The sequence below is a fragment of the Hyperolius riggenbachi genome, chromosome 10, assembly GCF_040937935.1.
Source record: "Hyperolius riggenbachi isolate aHypRig1 chromosome 10, aHypRig1.pri, whole genome shotgun sequence".
In the NCBI taxonomy this organism is placed as follows: Eukaryota; Metazoa; Chordata; class Amphibia; order Anura; family Hyperoliidae; genus Hyperolius; species Hyperolius riggenbachi.
Window position 1 is genome coordinate 34,927,997 of NC_090655.1, and position 24,202 is coordinate 34,952,198.

Below are 24,202 nucleotides of genomic sequence, written 5' to 3' on the forward strand. Positions count from 1 at the left end.
AGACTGCGCATGCGTAGGGCATTGGGCAGCGCATTACAGCGGCCCGGTGTGTCACATGATAACTGGGGGGCACGTGGTTCTGCTTTGGGCATGTAAATACGGAAGTAGGGCGGCTGCAGGTGAGAAAGCTTTCAGACTTCTGATGCATTAATGTGTATGGGCATGTGAGAGGTTTAACTGGAAGGCTGCAGGTGAAGGGATCTGGACTGGCACAGATCTAAGGTGGTACACACCATGCAATTTTACTACAGATCCTATTCAAGCGTGTGATCAGTTCGATATTGAAATGAAATCTGCCATCAATTGGCTATAGAAGCTAGCATACACATGTATACTATTTATTTCACATTCTGGTCAGATTTCTGTTCATATTTCCAATAGTATATCAATTGAAAATGAATCTATAGGACATGCATATGCAACAGTGAGCCAGTATTTGATCACTGTTTTCCAGCATGTCCTGCTTCCGATCAAGAAAGTGAGCAAGTAATTTTAAGCTGGGGTCAATCACTGCCAGTCAGCAGGCTGTGTATTTCAATTAAATCTTTTGCTCGATCTGATAATTTCTTGATCTGAAGTGAAAATTGCATGGTGTGTACCAGGCATAAACGTATTGCTGATAAGTAAGAAGAGTATTGAAATGTTTCCTTTTTTCGCTTGAAATAAAGCTTCTCGTATAACTCTAAATCTTGTTTTAAAGGGAACCTAAACTGAGAAGGCTATGGATTTTTACATTTAAAATAATACCAGTTGCCTGACTCTCCTGCTGATCCTGTGTCTCATACTTTCAGCCACAGCCCCTGAACAAGCATGCAGATCAGGTGCTCTGACTGAAGTCAGACTGCATTAGCTGCATGCTTGTTTCAGGTGTGTGATTCAACCACACTGCAGTTGAATAGATCAGCAGGACTGCCAGGCAACTGGTATTGTTTAAAAGGAAACAGCCATATCCCTCTGTTTAGGTTACCTTTAAATGTGGTTGCATGTCATGCAGTGGATGAGCTGACAGTGTTTGGGGCAGGCCTGCTACTGCTTGCCTTGCATCACTATATTATTGTTATTCAGTATTTATATAGCGCTGACATCTTCTGCCGTGCTGTACAGAGTATATTGTCTTGTCCTTAAAGGGACACTGTAGGGGGGTCAGGGGAAAATGAGTTGAAGTTACCTGGGGCTTCTAATGGTCCCCCGCAGACATCCTGTGCCCGCGCAGCCACTCACCGATGCTCCGGCCCGCCTCTGGTTCACTTCTGGAATTTCAGACTTTAAAGTCTAAAAACCACTGCGCCTGCGTTGCCGTGTCCTTACTCCCGCTGATGGCACCAGGAGTGTACTGCGCAGGCCCAGTATGGTCTGTGTCTGCGCCGTGCGCTCCTGGTGACATCAGGGGAAGCGAGGACATGGCAACACAGGCGCAGTGGTTTTCTGACTTTAAAGTCTGAAATTCACGAAGTGAACCGGAGGCAGGGCCGGAGCATCGGTGAGTGGCTGCACGGGCACAGGATGCCTGCGGGGGACCATTAGTTTCTGATGTTGCTGAAACCCAAGAGAAGCTGAAGACGTGTCTGAAACTTCCGTTGCCCGGCGGATCAACTGTGTACACATCACCATGGCAACAGGGATGTGAGCCCTCTGCTGCACATGCGCACTGTCCCAGTTTGAAACCTTGTATGGCTCTCACAGAATTAATTTTTAAAGTATGTGGCGTGTATGGCTCTCTCAGCCAAAAAGGTTCCTGACCCCTGCTCTAGGATGTTCCTCAGAGGAGCTCACAATCTAATCCCTACCATAGTCGTATGTCTATGTATGTATCAAGTGGTGTAAGTGTCCTAGTCTTGGGCCAATTTAGGGGAAGCCAATTAACTTATCTGTATGTTTTGGGGATGTGGGAGGAAACCCACACAGACATGGGGAGAACATACAAACTCTGTGCAAATAGTTAGCTGGTTGGGGACCCAGCACTGCAAGGCAAGAGTGCTTACCACTATGCAACCACACTGCCCATATTCAGGCTGGGATGGGGCTGAACACAGTCTGCAGCCTTCAGTGATAGGAGTCTGTTGCTGTGCTATCTGGTGTTGGGGCACCTGCTAAATAAATGTGATAATGTAGCCAGCTACATAAGAAAATCCATTCAATTCCAAAAGATATTGAGTGATTTTATGTTAACAATGGCAGAAGACTGCAACCGAAATGCCAAATGATCGTTCAACCATGCAGGATGTTGGGGAAAGTGCCATAGATTTCATGGACACATCACTTAAAAATCCTTCATAGTGTGCTGAAGCGATCCACCATGTCAGTCGTCAAAATGCCGGAGGAGCATTGTGGATTGTTCGTTTGCCATTTACGTAAAGAAGTCATTGGTGCTTCTGATCTTTAAATAAGATCTGAACATTGAGTCATTCATCGTTTGTTTTTAGCAGGGTCTTTTTTTTTTTTTTCTTGTGTGTATGAGGCTGAAACATCTTTACAGAAGCACATCATCGTGCTGCTACAGTGAGCTGCTTCCACACGGCTTGGCCAAGTCTGGCTCCCAACCAGTTATTAGAGTTTGAACCATTTGAGTAGATGAAGAATAGGAGCAAATCTGCTCTTGTGATTTGTCATATATAGTGGACCTCTTTTCGTGTTTCACATCTGCTAAAGGTATAATCATTTAGGACGGTTTTCCACTAGGTTGTTTCGGTGTGATGTTCCTGCCACATACCACTGCAACAAGCTACAATCCTATGATCCTGCAGCAGAGTGTGCCAATGGTTATATACATAGCCCCGCCCCCCACTCAGTGACGCAGTTCCTGCTGGGCAGGAAGTACGTCACTGGGATTCACCTTGGTCCCTGCATGCGCGATGCACCATGCTCTGTCATTTACACTACATGCGTCGCCCATACACTTCCATTACCCCAAGCACCGTGTGTGTTAAGCGTGGTGCTTGCAAACGTGCTGTGGGTCAGGATTGTGGCGGATTGGATACTTTCTATGCAATGCAGTACGTGTGAATGGTCCCATTAACATGCATTACCGTTGCATCACCCTGTGGTAGAACAAGGTAACGCTACTCACACTTTCAATGCAAGTGTAAAAGGGCCCTCATTAAAAATGCTATTTATACTGTGCATGTGTAAGCCATTGTTTTATCATAACTAACAGATATTGTTTTCCATTTAATAACATTGCACAGCGAGCTGAAGTGACCACAAGACAATCTGCAGTATGGCAGAACCAGAAGGTTCAGAAAAAGTCCTTTCAAATGAGGATGCTCCACCTGCACCCCAGCCTCCAGCATCTCAAGGTGATTATTGTGTTAGGTAAACTTGCATTTAGCTACTAGATAAAAACAAGGAACACCAAGAGCCCCAATAGTGTATTATGTACTGGCAAATGGTTACTAGATAGAGTAAATATTAATACTCACAAACCAGGGTTACCATTAGGCAATCACTGTAAAGGCAGGTGGGGAGATTTTCCTGACCCCACTCAGGAATAAGAAGTCGCTCTCTGTAGATGAGAAAAAGGGGGTTCAACCCTCCACCCAGGGTGGACTCAATATTATGCAGGAGAACAGAGGCGCCAAGAGGATAAAAGGAAGCTAAATGAGCTTAAAAAACAAATTCTTGGTAAATAGAGGAGGTAGTGGTGGACTTACCTCCTCCAAGTAGACACACAACGACTGTAGTAAAAACAGTCAATATATTTTATTTTTGAACTCCAAATATGAAACGCGTTTCACAGGTTTGATCCCGCTTCATCAGGCAATAACAACGGAGCAATAGCATATGTGCTCAGTAGAAGAGCCAGGCATAACATTGCACAGTGAGCTGAAGTGACCACAAGACAATCTGCGGTATGGCAGAACCAGAAGGTTCAGCAAAAGTCCTTTCAAATGAGGATGCTGCACCTGCACCCCAGCCTCCTGCATCTCAAGGTGATTATTGTGTTAGGTGAACTTGCATTTAGCTACTGTTAGGTGTTAAATATTCTGCATTAGGTGGCAATAATAATGCTGAGTAATCAGAAGCAGTCATTTCTATCCTATCCTTATTGAGCGGATGTGTATAAAATGGACCTGAACTCTTGCACTGGACAGAAGGAAAAGATACAGAAATGCACCCTGTATGTATTTAGAGAGTTTAGCCTGCCCCCCCCCCCCTCCTCCCAACTAATCACCACTGTAATTTGATCTCTTCAGCTGTGTCAGCTCAGGAATTTCCTCTGCTATGGCAGAGCTTCTAATTTGTAAACACAGGATGCTAACCCTATGTCTGCTTCCACAAAAGCAGGAACTAGACACACTGCTACAGCTGATACAAATCCTGCAATAAATCCACAAAGACATGGCTTTTCTTTAAAGGTTATTATACTGTTGCATATCGTTTAGAGCAGAGAGGAAGTTCTGAGTTCAGGTCTGCTTTAAAGGGAACCTGAACCAAGTAAAATTATTTAATATAAACACATGACGTAGCTGCAAATGAACATTACATACTTAACTCGCCATCAGTTCCGCTCAGAAGCTCAACATTTTCTCCTTACAGGGATCCCTTCCAGTTCTGACAATATTTTGTCAGAACTGAAATATACCAGTTGCTGTCAGTTATATATCAGCAGCTGTCCGTTACAACTGAATGTGCAAGGTAATGTTCACGTTTCCCTATGGCTCAAGTGCCTGATATTACAGTTTAACAGTGTACTGACCAGGAAGCTGTTACGGGGTAATGGCCATTTTCAAAATGGAGGACGGAGAATTTCATTGATCACAGTGGACAAATGGGACACAGGAGAGGAGACCGAGATTGAGGAGTAGACTACACAGGAGGTAAGTATGACCTATGTATGGTTATTTTGACTTTTTATTTTCAGTACAGGTTCTCTTTAACAGACACTGTGAGTGGTGGTTGGCGCTGGGGACTGTGAGTGGTGGTTGGCGCTGGGGACTGTGAGACTGGATGCTCAAGTATCATTTTATAATTCTTTCCTGAAGGCCTCCAGGCCTCATCCCCGCTTTAACATTGCCTGCGACGCAAGCACAGCACATGGCACTTGCATTGCTGCTTGATTCTCTGTGATGCGACTGAGACCCCATTCATTGTAGTGAATGGAATCGCACAAACAATGCATGCAATTATGGATGGAAACCTCACAGTGCAGTCTGTGCACTTCTGATGTCCTTGCAAATCGCATCACTGAGTGTTGGTGAAAACATGCTTAGCGTTACACATATGGGGACGAGGCCGTGATTTTTTGTTTGTTTGTTTTTCTATCCAGGCCAGGTCTGCACATTCACTTATGTTCTACATAAGGGAGGGGGGGGGGGGGTCTGCAGGCTTTTTTCCTCTTTTGCTGAGGACCAGGCTTCATGATGAGGACGTCCTCCTCCTGTTCAGGATGGCTTGTCTATTACAGACCGTAGTCAGAATTCCACTAGCAAGTTAAGCGGTGCTTGCGTTAGGTGGAAATGAGCCTGAACCATTTGGCATGCTGTGGCATACAAACTCTAGAGGGTTCTCAGCTGAGGCAGATGGCGAGGCCACGTCTGCCTAGAGTCTAGCATGTGTATAGTCTCCCCAATGCATCGGCGAGAGACCTGTCATGATAGCTTGTCCAAGGCCATTGTTCTCTGCCTTACCCAACTTGCTGGAAGCTGTTCTGTGCTGCTGTTCCTCCCTCACCCCCCCCCCCCCCCCCCCAGCACTTGGTCCCAAACCATCTCCCTAGGGATCGAGTCCTGTTCCCTGAGGGCGACATTCTTTGTGTGTGTAAATGTACCTTTTAGACTACATCAACAATAGAATGTGAATGAACAATTTGAAGCTTCACTAATCACTAACCCTACCTAAAGCTTGATTAAAACTGGTTTCTGTATTTACTGCAGATGATTCTACAGTTGAAACAGCAGAAGAAGCAGTTGAGCCACCGGAAGCAGATATCAATGAACTGTGCAAGGATATGTTCAGTAAAATGTCATGTTACCTAACTGGTGAATTAATAGGTAAGTGCAATACTTAATGGCAAATAACACTCACAGCCCTTTCCCACTGGGGCGGGGCCGTGTGTCAAACTGATGCACATCTACCGCTCTCCAATGAAAATCTATGGGGGAAATTGCATAACCTGCGTCGCGTTGCACCGGAAGTCCTCAATCTGACATGCTTCCAAGACTACGTTAGCGCGTATCTGCATCGACGTGCAGCAGACTGGAAGTCGTGTAAGTCTACGGTGATGCCAGTAAGTGTAAACACTCGACACAGGTTTTATGCTTCGTGCATGCACAGAATCGTATTTTTTGCAATACTCTCTCACTCACGTGATCGCTTGGCTGGCAGGAAGTGAGCATCACTTCTTGCTTGGCCGGATGCCACACCGGGAATACCGCATAGCAGGGGCGTTTCTAGGGTCCTTGGAGATCAGTGGCACCTGTGGGCACCAGGCGGGGAGGCAAAAAAATGGGCGTGGCCATGCGGTGAGTGGGCGTGGCCATGGGTGGGGCCAAATGTACATGAACTTAGCAGCGGTGTAAGCTACGGATAACGGGCCTGCCCATCGAAATATTGGACGGAGCCCCCTGTCCTTTATTTCGATCATTTACAATCAGTATAGGCATAGATCAAAGATGTATACGCACATACAATTTTGATTGGTCAATCACTGACCCCCAATTTCCCACCCCCGTGCAGTAAGTGGGCCAACAGACAATGAATTTTATGAACAGAGCTAAAATTGGCTAATCAAAATTGTATGTGTGTACCAGGCTTTACAGCTAATACTGTACATACTGAAAGTAGCAGGGATCAGCATACAATTCAGCTGGTTTACAATCAATCAAGGCACAGAGTAACACCTTACACTGTACACACTGGAGGTAAATCAGCACACAGTGCAAGCACTAGAGAACAGCGTATACTGTACATACTGTAGGCAGCAGAATTCAGCACACTGCAGCTAGCGTGCCAAAAATATGACGATCACGTTGTGCGGCGTGCTTATCGCGCCGCACCAAAAAATGGGTGGGCCATGGACCAGAATATAGGTGTGGTAACGGGTGGAGACAAATTTACATGAACCTAGCAATGGTGGGACATCAGATTAGGACAGTGGTGGCGAACCTTTTGGAGGCCGAGCGCCCAAACTGCAACCCAAAAGTCACTTACCGGTATCTATCGCAAAGTGGCAACAGCAATTTAAACTAAATACTGTACAAACGTTTTAACTCATACATGAACATTATGGAAAATCCAAGTTGAAAATAAACTGTGAAGATAAACAATTTCATCCATCCTACTCCTGAAAAATGTATTCAATTTTTTAGAACCTCCCAGTTTTATTTTCTGTTTTAAAACGCTAAAAAAGTAGGTTTAATGCTATTGTCTCATATGATAAGGATTCAGCTTTTCCCATAGTCTCGCAGTTAGCAATCATGTGATCCCCAACAAGACATATTCAGCAATCATGAGGCCCCCAACAAATCAGGAGGCCCCCAACAAGACAAATTCAGCAATCATGAGGCCTCCAACAAATCATGAGGCCCCCAACAAGACAAATTCAGCAATCATGAGGCCCCCAACAAGACAAATTCAGCAATCATGAGGCCCCCAACAAATCATGAGGCCCCCAACAAGACAAATTCAGCAATCATGAGGCCCCCAACAAATCATAAGGCTCCCAACAAGACACATTCAGCAGTCATGAGGCACATAAATAGACAGCATTTCACATAAATAGGCAGAATGCCCCCTTAATATGGTAGCCCCCCAAGTTAGGTAGTGAGTGACAGGGACCCCCAGGTTAGCTAGTGAGTGACAGGCGCCTCCAGTTAGGTAGTGAGTGACAGGGACCCCGATAGTGAGTGACAGGGAGCACCTTTAGGTAGTGAGTGAGTGCCAGGGAGCCCCTTTAGGCAGTGAGTGAGTGACAGGAAGCCCCTTTAGGCAGTGAGTGAGTGCCAGGGAGCCCCTTTAGGCAGTGAGTGAGTGACAGGAAGCCCCTTTAGGCAGTGAGTGAGTGACAGGGAGCCCCTTTAGGGAGTGAGTGAGTGACAGGGAGCCCCTTTAGGGAGTGAGTGAGTGACAGGGAGCCCCTTTAGGGAGTGAGTGAGTGACAGGGAGCCCCTTTAGGGAGTGAGTGAGTGACAGGGAGCCCCTTTAGGGAGTGAGTGAGTGACAGGGAGGCCCTTTAGGGAGTGAGTGAGTGACAGGGAGGCCCTTTAGGGAGTGAGTGAGTGCCAGGGAGCCCCTTTAGGAAGTGAGTGAGTGCCAGGGAGGCCCTTTAGTGAGTGAGTGCGTGCCAGGGAGCCCCTTTAGGGAGTGAGTGCGTGCCAGGGAGCCCCTTTAGGGAGTGAGTGAGTGACAGGGAGCCCCTTTAGGGAGTGAGTGACAGGGAGCCCCTTTAGGGAGTGAGTGACAGGGAGCCCCTTTAGGGAGTGAGTGAGTGAGTGACAGGGAGCCCCTTTAGGGAGTGAGTGCGTGCCAGGGAGCCCCTTTAGGGAGTGGGTGCGTGCCAGGGAGCCCCTTTAGGGAGTGGGTGCGTGCCAGGGAGCCCCTTTAGGGAGTGAGTGAGTGACAGGGAGCCCCTTTAGGGAGTGAGTGCGTGCCAGGGAGCCCCTTTAGGGAGTGGGTGCGTGCCAGGGAGCCCCTTTAGGGAGTGGGTGCGTGCCAGGGAGCCCCTTTAGGGAGTGAGTGAGTGACAGGGAGCCCCTTTAGGGAGTGAGTGAGTGACAGGGAGCCCCTTTAGGGAGTGAGTGACAGGGAGCCCCTTTAGGGAGTGAGTGCGTGCCAGGGAGCCCCTTTAGGGAGTGGGTGCGTGCCAGGGAGCCCCTTTAGGGAGTGAGTGAGTGACAGGGAGCCCCTTTAGGGAGTGAGTGAGTGCCAGGGAGCCCCTTTAGGGAGTGAGTGCGTGCCAGGGAGCCCCTTTAGGGAGTGAGTGAGTGCCAGGGAGCCCCTTTAGGGAGTGAGTGAGTGCCAGGGGAGCCCCTTTAGGGAGTGAGTGAGTGACAGGGAGCCCCTTTAGGGAGTTAGTGAGTGACAGGTAGCCCCTTTAGGGAGTGAGTGAGTGACAGGGAGCCCCTTTAGGGAGTGAGTGAGTGACAGGGAGCCCCTTTAGGGAGTGAGTGAGTGACAGGGAGCCCCTTTAGGCAGTGAGTGAGTGACAGGGAGCCCCTTTAGGCAGTGAGTGAGTGACAGGGAGCCCCTTTAGGCAGTGAGTGAGTGACAGGGAGCCCCTTTAGGCAGTGAGTGAGTGACAGGGAGCCCCTTTAGGGAGTGAGTGCGTGCCAGGGAGCCCCTTTAGGGAGTGAGTGACAGGGAGGCCCCCCCTCTAGCCGCCGCCGCTCCCCCCCTACCTCTCAGCAGACCTCAGGATCAGCGGCGACCCGACCAGATGTACGAGCGGGCGCTGGACGCACCCGCTCGATATGCGGAAGTGATGTCACTTCCGCATATCAGTGCGGGCGCTGGGTCCTAGCGCCCGCACGATTGCTCGCCGGCTCGCCGGCTCGCCGCCTGATCCTGAGGTCTGAGACTGTCAGTGACGCGGCGGCTAGAGGGAGCCGCTGAGTCTTGACAGAGGGGGCGGCCGGGCGGAGATCCGTGGCACCCCAGGAAAGATTGGGGGCACATGCCCCCCTAAAACAGGGCTAGCGACGCCCCTGCCGCATAGTAACACAGTATTCCCTCAAGGACTGTTTCTGGAGGTGCGGTGAGGCTGCGGCACCACCAATATGCAGTATGAAATCGGTCTCAGGTTATGACTGTATAGACAATTTTTGCTTTAGGAAAAAAACTTAAAGGGGCACGATGGTGAATTAGTCCATTATCTTGTGAGGAACATCGGATGTTACGGTTTTGTTTCTCAAATCTGTACTCCTACAATGTTTTTATGTTGGCTCCCTCCATTGCCTCGTGGCACTGTAAATGTGGCTGCCCCTGGCACTCATGACAGACACCTTAGCTCGTCCGACCATTCCTCCTTTGTTGTATACTGCACGGATAAAATAGCAGACATGCCAGTATCCAAACAGTATACAATGGAGGAGGAACCGACGAATGAGCTTAGATGACTGTTTCATAGCCTGTGTGTGTCAGGAAGAGCAGCCTAATTTAGATTTACTACAGTTTACAGGCACGAGATGGAGGGAACTAACATAAACATGAAGGTAGAGGACAGATCAGAGAAACGATCCGTTACAACAGATGTTCCCCACAAGATAATGGACTGATCGGCTTGTACGTCACTTAGTTAAAAAATGACTGAATACCAAAGATACTTTGAGTGAAGAAAGTGCTCTGCTTGTTTTCCTTAAATCAATTCTTTGTTATTGCAGCTTCTGTCACGTGCTGGCTTAATTTTATCCAGCTCTTATATAAACACTAATTCACCATGGTGCTTTTTGATCCTGAAGAGGAAAAAAGTTCCCCAGGGAATACTTACCTTAGGAGGGGGAAGCCTCTGAATCCTAAAGAGGCTTACCCATTCTTCTCAGCAGAGAGGATCCAGCGCTGGCGTCCCCCGAAAGTAAGCTTGACATCGCACCAGCGGCTTTCCGCTCAGGCTCAGGCTCACATCTGTGAAGTAGGGAAGACCCAATCAGGCTCAGCTATTTCTGCCGGGGACCGATTGGGCCTTCTCTACTGGGCAGGCATGAGCCTGAGCGGAAAGCCGCTGGTGTGCCTGTGTGCAGCGGTGAATGTCAATATTAATGTTGCTGCTTGTTCAGTGGATTGGGCTAGCTGAGGAGGACAGGGAAGCCTCCTTAGGATCCAGAGCCTTCCCCCCCTCCCGAGGTAAGTATAAGTTTATTTATTTATTTATTTTTTTCAACAGTCACAGGTGCACTTTAAGGCCTTGGGCCCACTAGAGCGTTTTTGGCAGCGATTTATGCTTATCTAGGAATTGACCGCTATTCCAAAAGTACTTTGCTGCTGAATATGAATGGCCATAATCCCCCAGGAGCGATTTGCGATTTTGCTGAAATGCTTATTTGCCCAATAAAGTTGTTGATTCAGTAAGGAGACCTTGGACAAGACTCCCTAACACTGCAATTGCGTACTGACCGCACCCTAGTGGCTGCAGCTCAAGCGCTTTGAGTCATTTAGGAGAAAAGCGGAATATAAATGTTCTGTGTCTTGTGTGAATGGTTTATGGTATCTAGTTATTAATGTTTGCCATGGTATCATTTCATTTCAGCTACCAGTGAAGATTACAAACTTCTTGAGAATATGAATAAGCTGACGTGTTTGAAGTATATGGAGATGAAAGACATAGCTGCAAATATTAGTCGCAATCTCAAGGATTTGAACAAAAAGTGTAAGTGAAATTTCAGTCCATGAAGCAAACTTTAGTCCTGATACACAAGAGGCAGTATGTGGCCAAGCTGGCAGGCGATAGATTTTTTTTTTTCTCTGCTAGGTAAACAATCGGATAAAAAGGCCAAACGCACCAACACATGCACAATGGCTTTCCGAGGCGCTGCAGTAATATAGCATTAACATCTTCCACAGCGTTGTGCAGAGTATGTCATGTCACTTAAAGTGGATCCGAGATGAAAAACTATAACCAGTGGCGTCACTAGGGTTGGTGTCAACCGGTGCGAAAACTCATGGTGTCAGTGACCCCCCCCGAATCTCCATTCTGCCCCTCCGATCCTTCTAAATGCCCTCTGGTACTATCTCCCAGGTCGGCCGTGTCGGGCATCACTGCGCCTGCGCTGGCCCAACTATGCGCATCCTACAGGGCGCGTCCATGGCCGGGCTATGACATCATGCGCAGAACCCTCCCGGCTGGGAACGCATACTGTAGGACGCGCTCAGCCGGCCCAGCGCAGACGCAGTGAGTCCTAACCCAGCCGACCAGTTAGAGGTTACCAGTGGGCATTTAGGAGGATCAGAGGTGCAAAATGAAGAACGGGGGGAGCTGTGAGGTGAGCATCAGGGCAGCTCACCATACATGCCTGCTCATCCCTGTTTCTCATATTAATTTGGGCTCTGGTATTCTTTAAATTGAAAGACAGCCCAGGAGAGGTGACTGGTGACATAAAAAAAAAACTAATGTTCTGAGTGCACTTCTTCTCCATTCTAACCTCCTTTATGCGGCTTCTGGGGTCTTCTCCATTCCAGTGTGCAGCAGACAAACAGGCAGCAAGAATCACAAGCCTTGTCACACACACACACACACACACACACACACACACACACGTCAAAGATCAGGCAGCACGAGTTGCCTGTGAGTGACATCATAGCCAGAGGGCCCTCCTAGCACCAATCAAAACGCAGGATGGCATACTCGGGGGCGGGGCATCAGCACACATGGGCTCAGCCTCAGTGAGACCGCGGCAGCAGACTGATGACTGCTGCGTGCATGCCACGGAAAGACATGTGACGTCACTGTCAGCTGACAGCTACGAGGAGGCGGAATGGGGCTTGAGTGGGAACAGAGAGCGGTGGCGGTGCATGTGACATTACAGAGCAGATCAGCATGTCACTACTACTGCACCAAATGCCGCCTGGCCCTGCTTGTGTCAGGAGGTGAGTGAGGCAGCAATCAATCACCCCTACCCTGGCTGCCAGCATCACCCTGCCTGGTGCGGATCGCACTAACCCCCCCCCCCCCCCTCCCTTCATTACGACGCTTGTGACTATAACAAGTAACTTGTAACTTGTCTATATATCTTATCTAAAGTTTAGATAGTTTACACAGCAAAACTAGCTGCAAACGGCTTAAACAGCATATGATTATTTATTGCTGTGATACGTGAGCGGCCATGTTCTGTTTGTAAACCTTACACACAGGCAAGCTGATCTGCATCTCCAGCTCTCAGCCTGTGAAAACCTAATTACCCCTTCTCCCTCCTCCCCTCTGCCTCTGAAATCTCTGCTGAAATCTCTCCTCCTGCCCAGACTGAGCTCCCATAAGCTCTTGGTGCTGTATGAAAATGCCAAGGCACTCTGAAAAGCTGTGGGCGAGGCTTGTTTAGTTTATAGGAAATTGGAGTATTAAAACAAAAAAGGATTTGACTTGAGGAATGCCCTATAAACTATATGAAAGGAACACAATTATGCAACGAGTAAAAGTTTATCTCGGATCCACTTTAACTGTCCCTCAGAGGGGCTCACAGTCTAATCCCTACCATAGTCTTCTGTCGCTGTATTTATTGTATTCTAGGGCTAATTTTGGGAGAAGCCAATTAACTTATCTGTGTTTTGGGGTTTTTTGGGTTGTGGGAGCAAACTGGAATGCCCGAAGGAAACCTACAAAGTCTGAGCAGATAATGCTCTGGCTGGGATTCGAACCAGGGACCAATCGCTGCAAGACGAGAATGATGGCTACCGTGCTGGCCCCCCATAAGCACTGACAGTACTGCCATTGTTTAACCACGTTGCTATTTGATTGCCTCATTTGCATAGATAACTGCACTAATTTTTTTTAACACTTGCTGTGCAGGAAAACAGAAATGGACTTTAGACAATTTCCTAGTGGGACCAGTACTGTATGTTTAAATGTCCCTATGTCATGTTACTTCACGTGAAAAGCAAATACTTAAAGCAAACCTGAACTTAAAATTAAAAGTCAAATAACCATACACAGGTCATACTTACCTCCTGTGTAGTCTACTCATCAATCTTTCTCCTCTTCTGCATCCTGTTTGTCTACTGAGATCAATTTAATGCTTAATCCTTTATTTTGAAAATGTCTATTATCCCACAACAACTTCCTGGTCAGCACACTGTTAAACTGTTATATCACCCACATGAGCCATAGGGAAACATGGACATTACCTTGCTAATCGTTGTCTTTTCAGTTATAACTGACAACAGCTGATATTTTTCAGTTCTGAAAAAATCTTGTCTGAACTGGAAGGTATTGTTGTAAGAAGAAAATGGTGAGCTTCTGAGAGGAACTGACAGGGAGGTAAGTATGTAATATTCATTTGCAGGTACATCATGTGTACAATTTTACTTGGTTCCGGTTCCCTTTAATGAGAGGGAAGACTCTGGATCTTTGGGATTCTTTTCTCGCCCTTTATGAAGGCAATCAATAAGAAACAATTCTTGGATCGATTGCTAAATAGGATCGAATCGATCCAAAAGTTGGATTTTATAATCGACTTTGAAGAAAGAATCGTTTAGTAACTGTGAACAATCGATAATTACCTTCAGATTATTTTCAATTGTAAAAATCACATCGAAAGATCGCATTTAGTGAAAAAATGGTACTGTCAATGGGCACCTTTTTAACCTGACAAAACTTGTCAGTTATGTCAGATTTTAACATGTTTGATTTATTTATTTTCCCTGTAGTGGTCCTGTCAGGAACCGGCCCGTGGCACGCCTGCGTATACGGTTCCCGACTGCGGGTTTGACCAGATCAAGCGGGGAGCAGCCTTATTCAAGCTACAAACAAGGCTGTGACCCCTCAAACACTTCCCACTGCCACCACTAGCCGTTGCTAGACACGTTCACTCAGCTGTCGAGTGCTCAACACGCACTCCGCGTTTTCGTATTTGGGTCAGCTTTGCGCTTAGGCCGAATACGAGAACGCCATGCACACACACACAGTTGCACTCTTACACTGTAATGAAGCAAAACCACTAACAGTCGTTCCGAACGATACTGTTAGACTTCCCACTTGGCTGTCGAGCGCAGAAGTGCCCCATTCACACAATACAATTACAATATCATACGGTAGTGTTGCTCAATCGTACAATTAGGCATGAACTTATACACGGTTACACTTCAGTCTCTTCTAGGCTATGAGTGTTAGTTTAGTACAGCAGAAGTCAGGTGTAACGAACGGTGGAGCACAGAGAGGATCTGATTACCGGTGATCTGCAGTATCACAGGGAATACAGATGTATACCAGATTATAAGTGATCTGCAGTATCACAGGGAATACAGATGTATACCAGATTATAAGTGATCTGCAGTATCACCGATAATCCGATATACCAGCTAACCTCTGTACACCGGAGTAGAGTGTAGTGTTTGGTGTAACAGTAACACATAGAGGACTGAGCCTCAGTGCAGAGAGGAGTACTGCACGGCTTCCTTCCGAAGACCTGAACTCTCCAAGGCGGGAGGAGTCAGGCTGCGAATAGGAAGGTAGTCTGAAAGTGACACTCAGAAGGAAGTGTCACTAACAGGACGGGGAACCGCCTCCAATAGTGAGGTCGGTTCTTGAGGTCGGACAAGCCAGGTCGTAAACACACGGACAGATAAAGTACAGATTCAGAAGGCAGAGGCGGAGTCTGGGTACAGGCAAGGTTCGGCAACAGGGTATCAGAAATATCGAGGTACAAGATCAGGAGGCAGAAGCAGAGTCTAAGGACGAGCCGGTGTTCAGCAACAGAGTATCAGAATAGCAATGTACAAGATCAGAATACAAGAGGATGGTCAGGCAGGCAGAAGGTCATAACAGATAATCACAATCAAACTAGTACTTTAAGCTATCAACAGAATCTAGCTAAGTGTAGGATAACAGCTCCAGCTGGTCCCGGCACACTTAAGGATCTGACTACGGGTCTGAGTGCTCCCACGTATGTGTTCGCAACGCCAGACAAAGAGCAAGTGAACAGCCAGCAGTATATATACACAAGGACCTCTCCAGGACCTCCCTAATTGCTGGACCAATGAGAGTAGTGGAAAATGTCAGCTGACCCGCTTGGTCAGCTGATTCTCTTCTGGCTGTTATTTAAGCTCTGCCTCTGTGCGCGCGCGCGCGTCACTCTGAATCTAGGTGGACTATCAGTCCCAGCCACACCAGTACTGTTTTGCAATGTATCCAGTGAACCGAGTGCGGGAGCCGCCTCCAATGCGGATTCCGCCGTTCCCAATGCGGATTCCGCCGTTCCCAATGCGGATTCCGCCGCTCTGCCTATGCGGCATGCGGCGTTTTTTCCGCGTTGTGACGCCATGCTGGACCTCTCACCTTGAGAGGCAGCGGCTTTTCCGCGTTTCATTACATCAGGCTTATTAAATAATAATTTAAAATTCCAGGGAAAAAAGTGGAACAATGCAGAACAGAATATATACAAAAGATTACAAAAACAAAGTAAAAAGTTACAAAATTAAAAGTTACAAAAATACACACAAAGCGATTTTGCTTACCAAAATAAACGGGGAAATAAACGTACCAGCGTATCGATCTGGCGTGGTTGCGGGAGTACGCACTTCTGGTCAGGAACCAGGTTAGTTCTAGCCGTGTGGACTACCTCCAAGAACTACAAGTTGTGGCTATCCTAGCTGCGGTTTTATACTGTAAGATACGCCTGGAGGCTGCAACTTCCTTGGGGAGGGGAGGAACTAGTTTTTAATTAAATCTCAGACATATTCCATTTCCAGGTAAAAGTCTATACATCAAAAGATTGTGAAGTGAGGCTTTCAACTCCAGGTGAAAACTTGATTAAGGGCTCGTTTCCACTAGTGCGGTGCGGAATCGCCTGCATTCCACCGCGGACGAAATCGCATGCGGGTGCGATTCCGCATGCGTTTTTGCCGCGATTTCGCATGCGATTCCGCATAGGTAAGGCTGTATGCGAATTTAACCATGTCACTGCCTGTGTAAAACACCATTAATACCTATGCGAAATCGCATGCGATTTCGCGTCAAAAACCGCATGGTCACCCCGCATGCGATTTCCCTATTAGTTACATTAGCGGCGATTCGCGCACATTCCTTCTGCACGCGAAATCTGACGGCCCTGCCGTGCAGATTTCTGCCGCACCAAAAAACGCTGCCGCAGCCGCACAAGTGGAAACAGCCCCATCCACTTACATTGCCTATGCGAATCCGTGTGCAGTGCCCGCATGCGGATTCGCTATAGTGGAAACGAGCCCTTAGGCTTCCTCCCATTATTTCCTAGCATCAAAGCTTTCCTGTCTCAGCCCTAAAGTCTGCAGATTTTCCAACCCCCTTCCAATAGATGTAATTTACAGGGTATCGTTTGCACCTCCACCAATAATTCAATTTCCACAGGTAAAAAATGGTATCAAAAGGACTTCACCCCTTCACCCATTTCTAGTAGGCTGTCATGTACATTTCAAACATTCCTATGTTAGTCTCCAGACTAGGGTAGTCTTGCTTTGTGTATTGAGACAATGGGCCGTCTCCTGAGTTCAAAAAGCCAGGCAGATAATCCCATTAGCAGGGAACCACTCTGAGGAACTGCATACAGAACTCAAAGTACTTTATGGTCAAGACAATCACCCATTTCCTGGCCCCAAGCAACTCAAGGCAACAGCTCCCTTCTATCAGACCTACATGGAACACAGGCAGAAAAATGAAATAATATTTTCCGTTATTATCCTTAACATCATCAGCACCCCAATATATCACCACAGGTCCTTTCATACAGTATTATAACCTGTAATCGCAAAAACAGTACTACCTGTATATATTTTGTACATGTAGACAACTTTGTATGAAACGTAACGCAAGTCATTTGTAAGGAGACTCTGTATTTTGCTTCCTCCTCCCTTTTTTCCCCGACATAGAAGCACTGTGTATTTTAGTCTGCAGAAAACTGGTTTAACTGTCACAGAATTCCTACTGTCATAAGGATACTTAGTCAGTCATACAATGTCACAGCGCCAGGATTTATGCTGTCTCAGGCAGTCAAGCAATCCACTATTACTCCACCTCCAGAGATACACTCAACTCTGCATACTTCCTGTGTGACTCGTTTCACCGGAAAACAGAAAAGCAGAAAAAAGTCTCTCTCAGTGGGTAACGGTAACACTTTAATTTTCCATACAAGGCACAATAAAATCGGAGTAAAAGATCACTTACATCAAGAGGGTCCTATGCCAGTATAGGACCCCCTCTGGACATATCGCTTCCCACCCTTGTGGTACTAAGGACATGCACAATCGAGCACTGGTGCCCAGCTCGATTGTGCATGTCCTTAGTACCACAAGGGTGGGAAGCGATATGTCCAGAGGGGGTCCTATACTGGCATAGGACCCTCTTGATGTAAGTGACCTTGTATGGAAAATTAAAGTGTTACCGTTACCCACTGAGAGAGACTTTTTTCTGCTTTTCTGTTTTCCGGTGAAACGAGTCACACAGGAAGTATGCAGAGTTGAGTGTATCTCTGGAGGTGGAGTAATAGTGGATTGCTTGACTGCCTGAGACAGCATAAATCCTGGCGCTGTGACATTGTATGACTGACTATTCGAAAAGTGAAAAGGATCTATCCTGGTCACGGCAGCGGAGGTGGCTGTCAAGAAGTGGTTTGCCAGCAATCTTGTGGAGCGCCTTTTTCGCCTATTTTCCTTGTCATAAGGATACTTAGTCTGTTTTCTCATTTCTTGTTGGTTTCCAGATGCAAGCCTGCAGCCGTACCTAGAACAGATAAATCAGATAGAAGAACAAGTGGCATCTTTGGAAAATGCAGCTTATAAACTTGACGCCTATTCCAAACGATTAGGTATGTTCTAATGCATGTGTAATAAGGAAGTGTGCATCATTTTCTATGCATATACTGTTTTTCAAAAATGATCCTGTAGGTTAAAGTTATTTTTGGTTATAGTATAATGGCGACTTCATGCCACTTATTTCCCCAAAGGAGTCATCAGGCAAAGAATAGGAAAGCCGATTTACTTACCTGGGGCTTTCTCCAGCCCCTTGCAGCTGTTTGTCCTACGCTGATAGCTCCGTTCACAGCTGCTCACCGGGGTCCCTGCACGGTGCTTACTGCGGCTGCGTGAAGCGCCGCTGTCAATCAAGTCGGCGTTGTACGCGGCATACTGCGCAGGCGCAGTAGTTCTGCACAGAAGTGTGTCCAGCTTACCGCAACAGATCACACTTGTCAGTCTGCAACGGATACTTTGGAATGGCTCCTATATATAAAATATAAAATGGTTCACTGTCAGTTTTGCAATGAGCAGGAAACTGAAAAAGAAAAAAGTCCATTCTCCAATCGCCTGCTGATCCTGTGTCTCTAATACTTTTAGCCACAGCCCCTCAACAAGCCTGCAGATCAGGTGCTCTGACTGAAGTCAGACTGGATTAGCTGCATGCTTGTATCAGGGTGTGATTCAGCCACTATTGCAGCCACAGATATCAGCTGGACTGCCAGGCAACTGGTATTGTTTAACAGGAAACATCCATATCACTCTCAGTTAAGGTTCCCTTTAAGTGGGAACACAGCCTGAGGCCTCTTGCACACTACGTGTTTCCAATTCTGATTTTTTAGCGTTTTTTTTTTTTTTTTCTCCCCGATTTTTACATGCGATTCAGATTTTTAATCAGTCCGGCATGCTGCATTTTTTTTTTCTGTGTCTTTGTTCTTGTGTTGATAGCATCCAGGGTTAATTGGAATCGTAAATTCGGAATCGCAAATCGGATTTGTGATTTGCAGTGTGCAATTGGCCTCGGTACTTATCGGCTAGCCGGGCATATCCGGCAGGTGGCGCTGTTGTTGCATAATTCCTTCATGTAACAAAACTGTGAATGTAAACGGTGCAGGTGGCGCTAATTGCATTCCCAGTTAAGGTAACAATATGTGTATTAAAAAAAGTGAGATAATTAAATGACAAATAAGTCAGCGGCAATGTAACAGATCAAGCCGCCGGCTTCGTGACTCGCTCTACTCCGCCCCCCCCCCCCCCCCCTTGCCTTCTCTCATATAGAGCCCTGGGGGGGGGGGGGACATGCGTGTCCCCCCAGAGTCGTTCGTCGCGGCAGGGAATCCTGCTTGTTTTATTGCGACAAACTACTCTAGGGGGACACGAGTCCCCTTTCCCCCCCCTTTCCCCGGGGCTGCCAGTGTTCTATACGAGAGAGGGCAAAGGGGGAGTAGAGCGAGACACGAAGCCGGCGGCTTGATCTGTTACATTGCCGCCGGCTTATTTGTCATTTAATTATCCCACTTTTTTAATATACATATTGTTACCTTAACTCAGGGCTGTGGAGTCGGAGTCGTGGAGTCGGAGTCGGGGCAATTTTGGGTGCCTGGAGTCGGGGAAAAAATGCCCCGACTTCTAATGAATTTAAACTGTAATTAAAATAGAAAATATGATAAAATGTTCTATTTCTCAGATAATAGTCATCATAAATAATTTATACATACAGTAATAGCTGTGCTTAGTCCACAAAAATGAAATAAACCAATTAAAATAAGTTACTTGTGCTGCTTCAATAAAGCAGTCCCCGTATTTTTAAAGTCAGATATACACATCTGATTGTGACTGTATATATGATGTGTACACAGGAATTTCTTATATATGTTACGGCCAGAACCCGAAGTGTGGCCACTTCTAGTTCTGGCCGGCCACTTCGGGTTCTGGCCGGCCAATGTGCGAAGTGGCCGCAGCGCAGCAGCCAATGTTAGAAATGGAATGTTTCCTTTGATTATTAATGTAGTTTTCCGGCCGTCTCTGGCCAAATGTAGCAAAACTGTTAGTTAATTAAATTAAATGAAGCTGGCGGCAATGTAGAAGGATGAAGCCGCCCGGCTTCCGCTCCGCCTCCTCTCCTCCGCCCCTGCCTCTCTCTCCTCCCTGATACTGGCAGTGGGGGACATGCGTGTCCCCTCCAGAGTCGTTCGTCGCGGCAGGCAATCCTGTCGTTCGTCCCTGCAGAGCGGGTGCTGGCAGAAGCAATGTCTGCAGCCTCCCCGCTCTGCTTTCCTGGCGCCACGAACGACTCTCGGGGACACGCGTGTCCCCGTCGGCTGCCCGAAGAAGAGAGAGAGAGAGAGAGAGGCAGGGGCGGAGGATAGGAGGCGGAGCCGCCAGCTTCATTTCATTAAATTAACTAACTGTTTTGCTACATTTGGCCGGAAAACGACATTAATAATAAAAGGAAACATTCCATTTCTAACACTGGCCGCTGCGCTGCGGCCACTTCGCATATTGGCCGGCCAGAACCCGAAGTGGCCGGCCAGAACTAGAAGTGGCCACACTTCGGGTTCTGGCCGTAACATATATACGAAATAACATCTATGCTGTAAGTATAAAGCCTGATGTGTAGCCGTGTCACTAATAGAGATGGTCAATGAGATGGAAATAATTCTGCGTTGATTCTGATTTATGCAAATGTACGCACTCTTTGCTCATGAAATCAAATAATTTGATATGTTGTTAAAATTTGGTTTGACTACGAATTAAATGGTACCTGAGAAGGATGAAAAGTTTTATACATACCTGGGGCTTCTTCCAGCCCCCTTCAGGCTAATCAGTCCCTCGCTGTCCTCCTCCGCCACCTGGATCTTCTGCTATGAGTCCTGGTAATTCAGCCAGTCAGCGCAGTCTGGCTACGTGCCGCTTCCACAGCCAGGAGCGTTCTGCACCTGTGCAATAGTGTTGCGCAGGTGTAGTACGCTCCCGGCGGCGGAGTGTGTGCATGCGCACTACGCCAGACTGGCTCAAGTACCTGGACTCATAGCAGAAGATCCAGGTGGCGGAGGAGGACAGCGAGGGACTGATTAGCCTGAAGGGGGCTGGAGGAAGCCCCAGGTATGTATAAAACTTTAATTTCATCTGTCTCAGGTTTACTTTGTTACACAGTAGTACTATACTCTACATATGCACTCCCCACAGAGCTGCAGGGAATCCACTGAGAATGTTGTGCACATTGAACACAGAGGTGTTGTCTATCACCCATAAACCTGGTTCAGATTGTGCATGAAGAATGTGTAATAGAGGAAGAATCTCCTTATTCCCCTGCAGAGTACCTGCACATCACTCTTACATGCACATATATATCTCTATATCTCTATCTCTATATCTCTATCTATATATCTATATCTCTTTTATATAAGGCTGATTTTTGGATTCTGATTAAAAATAGTAGCAGCATGCAGTAGGTACAGAATCGCATGTAGTGTGCAAGAGGCCTCAAGGTGGTTCATTTAACAATTCCCAGCTTCAATAAATAACTCTCCTTCCCCTTCCCTTCAGACGTATCTTGGGTAATATCGGCTTTAGCTATGCAATGTACACGCCCTCCATCATTCCATACTGGGGGTATGGAGGTGGGCTATTTGTCTAGGGTGTGGGGCAGTACTACCAAGAGTGACGAGATTTCAGAGCACTGGTTGGAGGCACACATAGCAACAGAGCATGAAAGGTCGTGTTTTCTGTTATGTGCGGGCAGGGGCGTAACAATACACCCTGCAAGGGATGCTTCCGCATGGGGCCCCAGGGGGGGAAAGTTTGAGAGACTGACAACTAAGGGCATGAAGAGAAAACGTATTCTGCTCTTGTACCATTGTTACATTGACTGCATGTGTCCACCACACAGATAAGGAATCATACACACTGGAATTTGTACACGGTCCCTGCTCCCTAGGGTTCCTATAAACCATCTGTCTCACACTGCAGCAAAGTTCTGATGACTTCATGTACAACGTTACAAACAAAGGAGTCGCAGGTTGAAAAAAAAGTTGTAGACTGGCCCTTATTCAGCAATCCCTCAGCAGAGATTCCTAAATTCTTATCACATACAGGCTAGTGACCTTATGGTGTCTGCTTACGGACACAGTGGAGTGGGTAAGATTGATGTCAGACTGTCGCTGCCTCATTGGGAGCGTGTTGTCTCATACTGAGTCCAAGATCCTGTAATAACAGTATCAATCAGTGACATTCTGAACGTTTTGCCAAAGTTACAGTGAATACTATATCTTATGTTCAGCATGTCATTGTTGTCCCTCCATATAGCATGTGCTCTCATGTAGTAAAATAATACGGCTGTGTGTGTATGTATGTACTGGGAGCAGAGCTGCGAGGAGGGACTTGTCGGCTGCAAGGGGCTGGAGGAAGCCCCGGGTAAGTAGATGTAGGGGTAGCATAGATTGCCTGGCATTTCCTTTAAAGGGAAGGTTCAGGGAGTCTCCAAAAAAAATAAAAATCCAAATCCACTTACCTGGGGCTTCCTCCAGCCCGTGGCAGGCAGGACGTGCCCTCGGCGCCGCCCCCGGTGGTCTCTGGTGGCTGGCCTGGCCAGGCCGGGCTTCTTCTGCGCTCCAATCTGCGTGTCACTGGTGCGCGCTGACGTCCTCCGGGCTGTACTGCGCAGGCTCAGTAGTTCTGAGCCTGCACAGTACAGCCCGGAGGACGTCCGATGACGTCAGCGCGCACCAACCAGTGACACGCAGATTGGAGCGCAGAAGAAGCCCGGCCTGGTCAGGTCGGACACCGGAGACCACCGGGAGCCTGCGGAGCGGCGCCGAGGGCACGTCCTGCCTGCCAGGGGCTGGAGGAAGCCCCAGGTAAGTGGATTTGGATTTTTATTTTTTTAGAGACTCCCTGAACCTTCCCTTAAGTCTAAGTGTTTTTATCTGCATGGGGAAAACACACTGGTCCTCAGTTTTCCTGTGCAGAAAGCGAGGGGGGTGGGGGGCCCCATCCAAAGTTTTGCAGGGGGACCTAGTGATGTCTGGTTACGCCCGTGTGCGGGTTTTTGTGTGTGCGATTGTGTTTTTTCCCCGCATATGCGTTTTTGCGTGCATTTTATATGTTTGTGGTGTGCATGTACAAAACGCATATGCATTTCTATATTGTGTTTTATGCAAGTCACTAGGAAGACAACAGGAAGCAAAAATACTTCGCAAAACAATAACAAATACGCATGAAAAAGCATAAAAAATGTGCGTTTTTGAATGTTCTGCAACAAACCCAGTGTTTTTAAAAACGCACGCATACAAAGCGCATATGCTGAGGTTTTTTTTTTATGTTCGTTTTTTCATGCGGCCCATAGACTTCCATTAGTAGCAAAAACGCAGCGTTTTCCGCAACGCTTGCGTTTCTGCTGAGTGTGCACCTAGCTGCAGTGAAAACTTGTGGGGCAGCAGTGTGATCCTGTTTGTTTGTTTGTTTTTTTGTTTTTTAACACTTGCTTTTCAGAAGCTTTGGTCCTCCTTTTTCTAAACCTAGGATATCCTGTTCTACTGCATTTTAAATTGCTTTGTTGATAATCTGCCTGTTCAAACTTCAATGAAAGCCTATCCAAATGCAAACTCAGTACAAAGGTATTCTTTGTACATTTTCTGCAGGTACGTGTGATTACTGTAATGGTCCTCAGTATTGCATATTTTTTTTTCTTACAGAAGCAAAGTTTAAGAAACTGGAAAAGCGGTAAAAATGTCCTCCCACAACACAGTAACTAGCCCTGCAAAACGTCCTGACGCCAAAGGAAAAAAAGTATCATTTAGGATTTGTTTCACTACCCATTAACCTAGAAATAAAAAATGCTTTTTATTAAAAAAAAATG

General features: G+C 47.0%; 1 protein-coding gene across 2 annotated transcripts; it reads left to right on the forward strand.

Annotated features, from left to right (window-relative positions):
- The first annotated feature begins 3 nt into the window (after positions 1-3).
- BLOC1S2 (biogenesis of lysosomal organelles complex 1 subunit 2) lies at positions 4-24,200 on the forward strand. 2 transcript variants are annotated; one of them, XM_068255234.1, is made up of 6 exons: positions 4-119; positions 3,186-3,296; positions 5,874-5,990; positions 11,180-11,299; positions 18,312-18,416; positions 24,039-24,200. In XM_068255234.1, the coding sequence occupies exons 2-6, from the start codon at positions 3,218-3,220 to the stop codon at positions 24,068-24,070; spliced, it is 453 nt and encodes a 150-aa protein (XP_068111335.1). In that variant the 5' UTR covers positions 4-119; positions 3,186-3,217; the 3' UTR covers positions 24,071-24,200. The 2 variants fall into 2 exon arrangements, with proteins under 2 accessions (XP_068111335.1, XP_068111336.1); XM_068255235.1 differs by lacking the exon at positions 4-119 and adding an exon at positions 170-191.
- Positions 24,201-24,202: the final 2 nt, after the last annotated feature.